This window comes from Carassius gibelio, chromosome B16, assembly GCF_023724105.1.
Source record: "Carassius gibelio isolate Cgi1373 ecotype wild population from Czech Republic chromosome B16, carGib1.2-hapl.c, whole genome shotgun sequence".
NCBI lineage: Eukaryota > Metazoa > Chordata > Actinopteri > Cypriniformes > Cyprinidae > Carassius > Carassius gibelio.
In genome coordinates, this window is record NC_068411.1 from 20,047,632 (window position 1) to 20,058,468 (window position 10,837).

The following is a 10,837-nucleotide window of genomic DNA, read 5'->3' on the forward strand; positions in this document are numbered from 1 at the left end:
CAAGATGAATTCTTGGCATCATTCTATCTCAGATTTCACTTGTGTACTTTTTGTCTTATTAAATTTTTTTTTTTTTTTGTTCAGTCTAAGGTTTAAACCAGGTCAAAAAATATCTGTGTCAGACTAAAATAATCTTATATTGCGCAATGTTATGAGGTGGAGTAAGATATGTTTGTGGCAGCTGGTTGGTGTTTCATTTTTACAGTAATAAATGTGACTAGAATTAATCTATTAATGACATATACAATTGTATTTATATAAAAAAATATTGTAAACTAAACTTAAAACTAATAATTTTCACTAAAGCAGTACCACCTACATCAAAACACACAAAACAGTGATGACTAAACATCTGCCACATTTATTATCGCTCTCAATGTTTCCACTCAGAAAAATCACATGAGAAGGTAAACATACAACACTGCAAATTGGATAACATGATGCGTCGTAGCTTCTTGTTTATTTGGAAAGATCCATCTGTTCGGTAAAATACATTTTATGATTGATGATTTACAACTAAATAGAGCAGACATTATTTATAAAACATCATTATTGGAGTTGAATGTGAAGTTAGCTGCGGGGATATCAAACTCAGAGTGAGGGGCACAGGTTATGCTTAATCCAGAACATAAAGAATAATAGAATGACAGTGAAATTATATTCAAACTGCCTTGAGACAGAACACTGTGGTGCCAGACATTAATATAATTAATAAGATATATTTTCAAAGAGGCACAGTATAATATGTCTTTTTTTTCCTTCTTTTTTAACAATAATAATATTTTATGTGGTTACCATGGCAACTTTATCTTATAATGATTTTCTCCTCGGAAATCAATCAAGCACATCTGTTTCTCCATCTATCTATTCATAGTCCTGTCATTACTATTAGTTTTTTTTTTTCAAAACCAAAACAAAGAAAGTATAAAAAAAAATTAATCACAAATTCACAGCTACAAAATGCATTTACAGTATGTGTGCACAAAATAGATGCATTTGTCTATGTATAAAATGTATAAAATCTGAAAAGATTCTGTATTTACAAAATCATTTGAAATGTTAAATATTTGAATTTAAATATATTAAAACATTATTTCATGACAATTATATACTGGCATAAGGTGTGGGAACAGTATTACAGTTCGCTACCCAAATTAAGATAAGTATGTACTTGCATACTAAAGTAAACAGAACTGTATTGATTGTCAGAGTGAGCATGTGGTTTGTCTACTTGTTTCTGCTCACTGACTGAACATATGAGTCAGAATGAACTTTTTCCATACCTTCTGCAACCAGTGAGTCAACAAACATGCTTAGACGAATCTTAGCTTAACATCATTGCAGATCAGTTACCATAATGCAAGTCATATTCTGAATGTTGGGAAAGCAACAGCTGCATGTTCTTTCTGGTCATCTCTTCCACTGATAACCTTATTTATGTCCTTCAAGCAAGTTCTCTAAAGTTTGTTGACATCTATTAGAAGGCTCATCACTGATTTGGTGGGCATCTTCATTGGTTCCTGCAGAACTCTGGTCCTGTGGCAGCTCCATCAGGGAAACAGACCTCACTGAAGACAGGCGGCTATGCCGGCTGGTCGTACGCTGTCTTATGATGTTTGGTTTGCCCAGAACACTCCTCAGCTGGACCCAAAAAAAGCTCTGTTCTGTTGGTTGCTGGGGCCACTCTAGGTAGGTTTTGGTATTGAGCATCCTTTTGAGCTTGCAGAATTTACTGGGAAGAGAAGTGGGGTCTATGGGCTCCTTCAGAATCAGGATGACATCACTGAACGTCTTGCCAATGGCCCGCTGTTGGGCAAAGTAGAGCTCGTAGTTACACCACTCGCTGTTCACAAAGTTCCGCGACAACACGAAGATTACCTTAATAACAAGAAAACACTTTAGGATGTGGTTTGGGAATGTATAAAATATTTCAGAACTTTAGATTGTTTGCTCTTTCATTTATTTTTAAGGAGTTATTTTATTTAATAGCCCATTTCTATCTCAGATGAAAAAGTAATTGTGAGACATTTACTATGAGAAATAAAGTTACATTGTACACACAAGCTCCAATTGCAACATATAAAGTTACACTGTGTGATATAAAGTTACAAGTGTCAGATATACTGAATGTTGCAAAATATTGTCACACCGTGAAAGTTTTAGTTGTGACATACACAACTGTTTGGAGTTTTAAGGAAGTAAATATTTTTAATCAGCAAGGATCAGTTGATCAAAAGTGACATTTAAAGACTTTTACATTCATGTACAAATGATTTATATCAAATAAATTATTTCTATTCATCAAAGTATCCGGGGGGAAAAATCATGGTTTCCATTAATTTTTTTTAACTGCTTTTACCATTAATAATAATAAAAATTAATTATTATTTAAAGTTGTCTTTTTTATCAAATAAATGTAGTCTTGGTGAAGATAAGAGACTTATCCTACAAACCCAAAATTTTAAATGGTAGAGTATGATGTGAATGTCATAGTTGAATGAGATATGATGTCGTTGTTATGGGAAATAATGTTGCAATTCTGAGATATATAATCAACGTTTTATTTTATTTTTACTCTGAGACTGAAATAGGCTTCTAAAATTTGAAGGCTTAGATATTTATATCCACACTACACTCGATGTGATAGAAATCTTCATTAAAAAAAGATTATTTTTCAATTCTTGTTCCAATAATTTTAAGAATGGTGATATTGCATGTTTCTTTTGTAAATAGGCATCTTTGAAGAACATAAATGGACACACCTTGCGACTATCTTCAATGTTCTCAATGATGTTGTCAATGATCCACTTCCCTGGAGTGAAGTCTCTTTCATGGATGCAGAGGCGGTAAGGAGGCTTAGAGTTCTCTAGACAAGGGAGCAGCTGCTCTCGAACCCAGTCTGCATCCGCATGGCTGTAAGAGATGAAAGCATGAAAGGTGTAGTCCATAGCCTGGCCTGAACCTTCTTTATGAGCCCTGTACCTGGCTCTGATGATCTGGTATGTAGCTTTTATATACCATGGCACGTGAAAAATGTAGCACAGAAGCATTAGACCAAGGACAATGACCGCCGTTGTTGACACGCAGATGATGATAACGAGTGTAATATTACAGGCTAAATGACCAGGGAAGTATTTTGATACCATTGTGTTGAGAAGACGCTCAGGATGGTAACACTTGTAGTTCTTTGGCCAGTCTGTGATGGTCACTTTGCCCTTGCTTGTGGTTTCCTGTATGAAGGTATAGAGATCACAGGTGCAATGGTAAGGGTTGTTGCCTGCGGTCAGGATGCGTAGGCTAGGCATGTCCTTAAAAGATGTCATGCTAACAAGTCCAAAAGAGTTCCCATCTAAAGCGAGCATCCTCAAGTACGGATTCCTCCAGCCGGAAGGGATGAACTTGATCTTGTTGCCACTGAGGAGGAGCTCAGTCAGATTGGATGCCTTATTAAAATAGTCCATGTCAAGCTGGTCTAGGCTGCTGTACGAAAGATCGAGGAAGCTTACAGAAAAGGGAAGGCACTTAAAACTGTCCCACGTCAGACTATTATGATGAGCGATTACTTTGGTAATGGTCGGTCTCCAGGAACAGTGACGTTTGCCCATATATTGCAGCTGGTTGTGGCTCATATCGATCGTAGTCAGCTTAACAAAGTCTTTGGTCAGAGATGCTAAGTCACTGAGGCTGTTAAGTCGATTGCGACTGACGTTGAAGGTTTCAAGCTTGTGCAGCGCATTTCTAGTGTCACACAGTGGGTTATAAATATAACTGTCCCTCAGCTGGTTGTTAGAGATGTCCAGAAGCTCAACACTTTTCATCTCCAGCCACGAGTCACATGGTACGCTGTTGAAGTTCACATTCCATACAATGAATTGGCGGACATGATTGAGCCAGGTAAAGCTCCAGTCGAAGCGCATTATATCTGGATTACTAATGTCCCTGTGGAACAAAACAGCAATAATTAATATAATTAAGATTAATTTTCCTTTAAGATTAATACATACTGAGGATATGAGAATCAATTATGCCAATTATTCCTATTAATGATTCCGATTCCTATTTTTGTACTTTTAAGAAATAATTATAATATTTGACCCTGGACCACAAAACCAGTCATAAAGGTATTTTTTTTAGAAATTGCTGAATACGAACACTTTCCATTGATGTATGGTTTGTTAGGGTAGGACAATATTTGGTTGAGATACAACTATTTGAACATCTGGAATCTGAGGTTGCAAAAAAAATCCAAATATTGAGAAAATCACCTTTTAAGATGTCCAAATGAAGTTTTTAGCAATACATATTACTAATAAAAAATAAAGTTTTGATATATTCACAGTAGAAAATGTGCAAAATATCTTCATGGAACATGATCTTTACTTAATGTCCTAATTATTTTTGGCATAAAACAAAAATCTGTAATTTTGACCCATACAATGTATTTTTGGCAATTGCTACAAATAAACCCCAGCGACTTAAGACTGGTTTTGTGCTCCAGGGTCACATATAATAATTGTTGGGCAAAGTAAAGTTCATAGTTGCACCACTTGCTGTGCAAGAATTTCTGCAACAACATGTAGATTACATTAATAACGTGAAAACATGTTAGGATGCTGTTTGTGTTTGTTTAGTAATCTTGCTGGTTGTGGGAACAATATAATAATAAATAAAATATATATTATGTAAGTTAAATAAAGAGAAATCCAACTCCAGTGCCAAACGATGAGATAATTTCAATAATAAATACATTTAAAAATATTATTGCATAAGGACAGTTTTTACAACTTTTAAAACTAGCCTATATATTACATAAGGAAATATGTGGTAATATAATGTATATATTTAACTAAACTTTATCATATAACAGCAAGTCGGCGACGTCATTTTAGCCTCTCAGTTTGTTGTAAGTTGTAAGTATCTGAGTCACAAAAAATAATACTTTTGTAACAATGTTCTTTCGTGGGAAGAAGGAGGCGGGAACCGGCAGACAATCAAAGGACTTTAATAATAAAATAAAGACAAAAAAGTGGCAGCCCCTCACAGACGACTGCCGCGCACAAACAAAATCAAAACACAAACTAAAGCCAAGGCCTGGTCCTCTCTTGTCCTTCACTGTCGTCGCTCCTGTTTTATATCCTTCCATCTCCTCCGTGGGATTCGAGTCCGGTGGGTCGAGCAGGTGTCGCTCATTTCCAATCACTCCACCGGCCTCGCTCCATTCCCACGGATCTCGGCCCCGCCTCATGTGCCACAACTTTATTTAAAGGTGTCCTTGTTACACGTTACATGTACTTACTATTATAATAAAAATTAATTATGCATAACTACATGCAAGTAACACTAAACCAAACCATAATCCTAACCAAACCATATAGTAAGTACATGTAGTTAATAAATATTACTCAGTACTTGTACTCAGTAAATGAATAAGGACACCTTCAAATAAAGTGTAATCAATTATCTTAATACAATGTAATGGTAAAAGCAAGAAATGTCATTTAAACCCGTTTTTGGGAAAAATTTAACCATTCTAAAAGGATTTGATTTTCAGTTCCTGAAACATGTTTTTTTTTAAAACTGCAGACATTAAAAAACAGTAACATGAGGATAAATATTAAAGCATTTTCTTTTTTAAATCAACATTGAAAAATATAGTAGTTAATATAACTTACGAGAGCACAAGCTTGTCCAAGGTCAAGTTTGTTACACTGGATCCCTGTGATCTGTTCTGTGAACGAGCAAAGTCGATGAGCAGCAGTTCCAGGCCTTTGATTGAACTGATTGCCAAATTTACCAGAGCCATTCTCATAACTCCCTCATTGAATTTACCACGATAGAAGGTTAGGAGTTGAGTATTTACATACTGCAGGCCATTAAAAATATCATGTTTACCAGTATAGTACTGAAATTCAAAAAGGTTTCGGAAACGTAGCACATCAAAAGTCTTGTTCGCCAGATCTTTCAATATCATAGGAAGCATATCTGGCTTTTTGTCAAAAGCTATATCGAACCACAAGTTTTTTGTGTTGAGGTTGCTAAAATACCCAGGTTCATAACTTTTAAAACCAGTACCAGTTTTAATGGCAAACTTGTCCAATGAGATTTTCTTCAACACATAAATGTCATGGCTTCCCAAACTACTGACCAGCGATCCACCAATGGACAGCTCTTTTAACTGGGTGAAATTCAAAAAAGAAGCATCCAGAGATGCTTTGGTGTACAAATTATTGGACATTTCCAATACCCTTAAATTTGTGAGCGGCTCAAGAGCTTTGAATGGAATTTCTGTCAGAGAGTTATTAAATAAGTTCAGATACTCCAAAAAAATGTTTCCATGAAAGGCATCATCCACAACTAGAGAGATGTTGTTGTAATTAAGCTTGAGTACTCTCAGTTGACTAAGTTTGAACAGATCTTGTTTGATGATGACCTGTATGGTATTGAAAGACAGGTCGAGCTCTTCTAGAGAGGCAGGCAGATTTGTTATAGGCACATGATCCAGCCGTAGACCTTTACAGTCTGCTGAACGCCCATCAGATGTTATTGTACAGGACTGACTGGCTTTAGCTGGTTTAATGTGCACAACTGCCTGGAGGCTGAGAAGAAGAGCCAGTAAAACAAACATTCTCATGGGCTTTGCTTCGATCTGAAACAGAGGATAGGGGAAAATATTTCCGTTATTAGCAACCCAACCCTGCAGTTTCAGTGTTTCAATTCATGTTTTAATAGTAAGGATGCTTAAAATCATGGACAAGTTCCAGCAAGCAAATCAAGCTCAGAATATGCTATGTTTACTGGAAAGGATAAGCAATTATTATAACTACAGTACAATTATATATGTAATAGCTATCTAAGAATGGCTGACAACGAGGAAATGAGAAAGAAGTTGGCAGACAATAAATGGTTTGTTTCAGTTGTGAACCAGCCATACTGTCAGTTTACAGTTGATGGAAAAATGAAACATTGTGGTCCAACTAATGTTGACTTTTGAAAATCTGAGCATAGAATAAGTACTGAACACGTCACCATTTTTCTCAGTAAATATATTTCTAAAGGTGCTGTTGACATGAAATTTTCACCAGATGTCCATAACCACCCAAAGAGACCCTACATACAAAGAAAACAAAACAAAAACTGCAACTACGGAATTTAAGTTATGTGTAATAAAATGGAATCACACAGGGAAAAAGTATTGAACACATGAACGAAGGAAGGTGCAAAAAAGCATGGAAAGCCATGACACCAGATGAAATCTATCAGTAATTAGAAAGCAATTCTGCCCCTTGACAGTGGAAATTGGTTCAGTCTCAACACCTACAATACCAGGATGGTGAAGATGAAACAAGGGTGGACATTTCAGCAAGACAGTGATTCCAAACACACAAATACTCCTCACTGCAGACTGTAGTGCGGTGACGTCATGTACGTATGTGCCTATCGCGCATGTGTCTAAAACGCATGCACAGTAATGTGGCGATGCCACATACCTATGTTACGTATGTATTCACCGTAAATACACGTACGCGCCATACTAATTGGTATTAATGCACATGTCCATGTTCATTCACTTTCGGATGTTCGTAAGGTACGGTGGATTTGAGATTCAGTAGCAGTAAAGTCAAAGAACGTTTAACTACTTTTGTTTTCTTAAAAAATGTGCATTTGTGTTAATGGATTTTAATTGTAAGGATGATTTGGTCATAATCATATAGAGTGTCGTTGCAAATGTGTGCAATTTCAAACATTTATAAAATGTTTTATGATATAGTATTCAAAGGGTCTTTAAAAGTCTTATTTTGCCTAAATCGAGCCTTTAAAGCTCCAATATGTAGGAATTTTGTAATAAAATTTCCGAAAATAACTTGCACAGTGTGATATATTTCCTCCAGTTGTGTACTTACAATATCTCAAAAGTCTCAAAAGATTTTTTATTTCAGAGAAATTCCGATGTTAAATAACTAAGTACACACAAAGTGTGTACTTATGTTTCGTATGAAAGAGTTCCTCTTCTTTTGGGAGTCTTTAACTTCTCTGCTTATTTCTTTACACTGACTTCTTATATGTTCCCTAATTACTGTCAAGCTTTTCAAACTAAAGATAATTTATGGACTGTACAAACATGGAACACTGTTTTTCCTCATAATTAATTAATTTATTATTATTTATTTTGTTATTTTTGTATGTATTATTATAATTTGTTATAATTTTGAATGTAATTGTATATGCTAAAACCCAATAAAAAGTATTTACAAAAAAAAAAAGAAATATATTTACTGAGAAATATGGTGACGTGTTCAATACTTATTTTACCTGCTGTATCTCAAAATCAATCCTAATGTCAATATGAAAATATGGCAAACATCCTGTTCAATAGATATAGTTATAGACTTTATTGATTTTATATTGTTTCTTTCCGCTTTAAAACAACTAATTGCATACCACAAATTTAAAAAGAAATACTTTAAGAAGCACATTTTACCTTTTACATGAGAACCTGTAGTTTTTCAAAGTCTGGGTTTGTGGAAGAACCAGGAATCCCCAATAAACCATCCAACTTCATCTGCCGGAAAGAGTGATTAGTCAGTCGAGATGTCTTAAAGTCCTAATGAGATGCACAGTAATAAGGAAACACCTTTTTTCCACGTGACTTACTGCGCAAATCAATATTTCTGCCAAGGACAGAAAGAGGAAATTATTAACCTGAAGTAACTCTGCCCTCTACAACAGACCCTTCATTATTGTATTTAGTCCCCCCACCTCCAGTTCAATTAGTTCTATAAGTGATTCAATTTCATCGCCATCTGCTTTTTGTTCTTTTTTTCTTAAAAATGTTCTGTTTTCTGTAAAGGAGCCTGAGGACAGTTGCAACAAGGGACAGTTGCCACATGGCTTATTTCGTCTATCAGGAATGAACTACAGTGATGATATTCAAACTGTACATGCAAAATTAGTCCTTCATTTTTTCTGGAAGAATGATGACAATTTTCTAATATACCATTTTCATGGTATTATCAAAAATCAATCTAATGTGCAGTTTCCTTCTCTCTCACCCTCTCTTTGTCACACACATAGCTCACATGCAGACACACTCACAATAAAATAAGTTTCATAAAATGGTAGATTTGTAAGACTGACTGATTTCTACTTTATAAACTGCTTGTGAATCAAATTAGTTCTTAAGACAGTCTTAATGTAGTGGCTATGTTTATGCAGCTGGCCTCAGTTCAGTAAACTTTAACAGACATAGGCTATTATTAAAGTGTAGTGTCTGGATTTTGATTCAACTGATATTATGTAGCTAAATTGAATTGTAATAATTATCCAAAACGTTGTTAATTTATTTTTTTTCTTTGTTTTTATACAGCCAGTTTAGCTTAATGGCAGTTTAACTTATGACACCTGGTATGGGTCAGTTGCAACATTTGACACTTGTATGCATATTTTCATATGTACATAGACATGTTACAGCAGAGTGGGTAGCTGACAGAGGTGGCTTTTCTTTCTTTCATTTTGTTTTATTTATTTATTTATTTTTTGTATAAAATGTGGCTTTCTAAAAACAAAACATAAAATTAAGTAAATGCAAAAATGGTTGCAACCGTCCCTACTCTCCTTACCTATAATACTTAGCTAAGCGTATTTGACGAGACTTAGGTCTCTCTGCAGAGCAAAAGTGTGCGTTTATCACCATGTGGGAGTTTTCAAACTGCTCGGTGTTTCTAGATCATGCATCTAAATGATCCCCCTTACCCACCCCCACCCCTAAAACTAACGTCACTATGACGTCAAACGATCAGGTATCATGGTGTAAAAACACCCTGATCTGGTAACTCCCATTACTTTCCTGCAGAGACCGAAACTTGTGGGTTGACCTGGGAAAAAGTATGCATACAAATTAAAGCACATCGAGGGGCGCAAGAGTTCAAGAGTCCTTCAGTAGTCAACAAATATTTGGAGAATTTGGGGATGTGAAGCTCGCGAGAATTATGTTCAGCGTTTGGTAGGGTAAAGTTAGGTGATATCGCCGCCCTGACACTAGAATAAATATTGTGTCAATAAAAACGAGCAGGAGGTAGAAAATCGACGAGGAGGAGAAAACGGTGTTTATAAAGTTGTTTCCGTATACAGTCTGAGCTTTAAAGTTTGATTAATTTGATAAACTTTTAAAGACAAACAAACGTACACTGGAAGTTAATAAAAACACAGGTGGCTGTTAGTTTAGTATCATACGGATCACAATAAGTCGGTTTAAGTCGTTAGCTAGGCTAAATTTGCACATGGCTGATATTCATCGGTTTGTTTAAATGATTCATGAATAATCCTTGTAGAAAGAAAACATATAGCATAGTGTATTTTTTTAACAAGACAAAATTATGCTCACCTCTATCGAACTGGAAAAAGTTTCGAGTTTCCAGACTTTGCAAGTTGACTCTTATAAAGTTGGTCCAGGCGTTCCGGTGGTCACTTTGTTCAAGGTAAGTCCGAGCACATCGTATCAGCTTTCACTGAGCTCCTTCTTTCAGTCTGTACCTGCTGGTTCTGTCTGTGCTAAAACTGCAAGCGATGTTCCGCCCCGTTGGTTCAGTTATGCAGCTGTAGGGAGTGAATCAGAAACGGCCGTTCTGGGAAAAAGTCTCAATAAAGGGGTAGGATACTACTACAACAATGGATATTCTGTCATCACTTACTCACCCTCATGTCGTTACAAACCTATATGATTTTTTTTCTGTGTAACACAAAAGAAGATATTTTGAAGAACGTTGAATGACCAAAAAGCTTTGGTTACCATTGACTTCCACTGTATGAAAAAAATACATTTCTCAAGATACCTACTTTC

At 35.6% G+C, this 10,837-nt stretch overlaps 1 protein-coding gene across 2 annotated transcripts; it reads right to left on the reverse strand.

Moving 5' to 3' along the window:
• Nucleotides 1-341: 341 nt before the first annotated feature.
• Nucleotides 342-10,571, reverse strand: tlr18 (toll-like receptor 18). 2 transcript variants are annotated; one of them, XM_052578586.1, is made up of 6 exons: nt 10,382-10,570; nt 8,480-8,560; nt 5,673-6,646; nt 2,983-3,939; nt 2,763-2,913; nt 342-1,878 (listed from the first exon to the last, which is right to left on the reverse strand). In XM_052578586.1, the coding sequence occupies exons 3-6, from the start codon at nt 6,629-6,631 to the stop codon at nt 1,432-1,434; spliced, it is 2,514 nt and encodes an 837-aa protein (XP_052434546.1). In that variant the 5' UTR covers nt 6,632-6,646; nt 8,480-8,560; nt 10,382-10,570; the 3' UTR covers nt 342-1,431. The 2 variants fall into 2 exon arrangements, with proteins under 2 accessions (XP_052434546.1, XP_052434547.1); XM_052578587.1 differs by having other exon boundaries at nt 2,763-3,939; nt 10,382-10,571.
• Nucleotides 10,572-10,837: the final 266 nt, after the last annotated feature.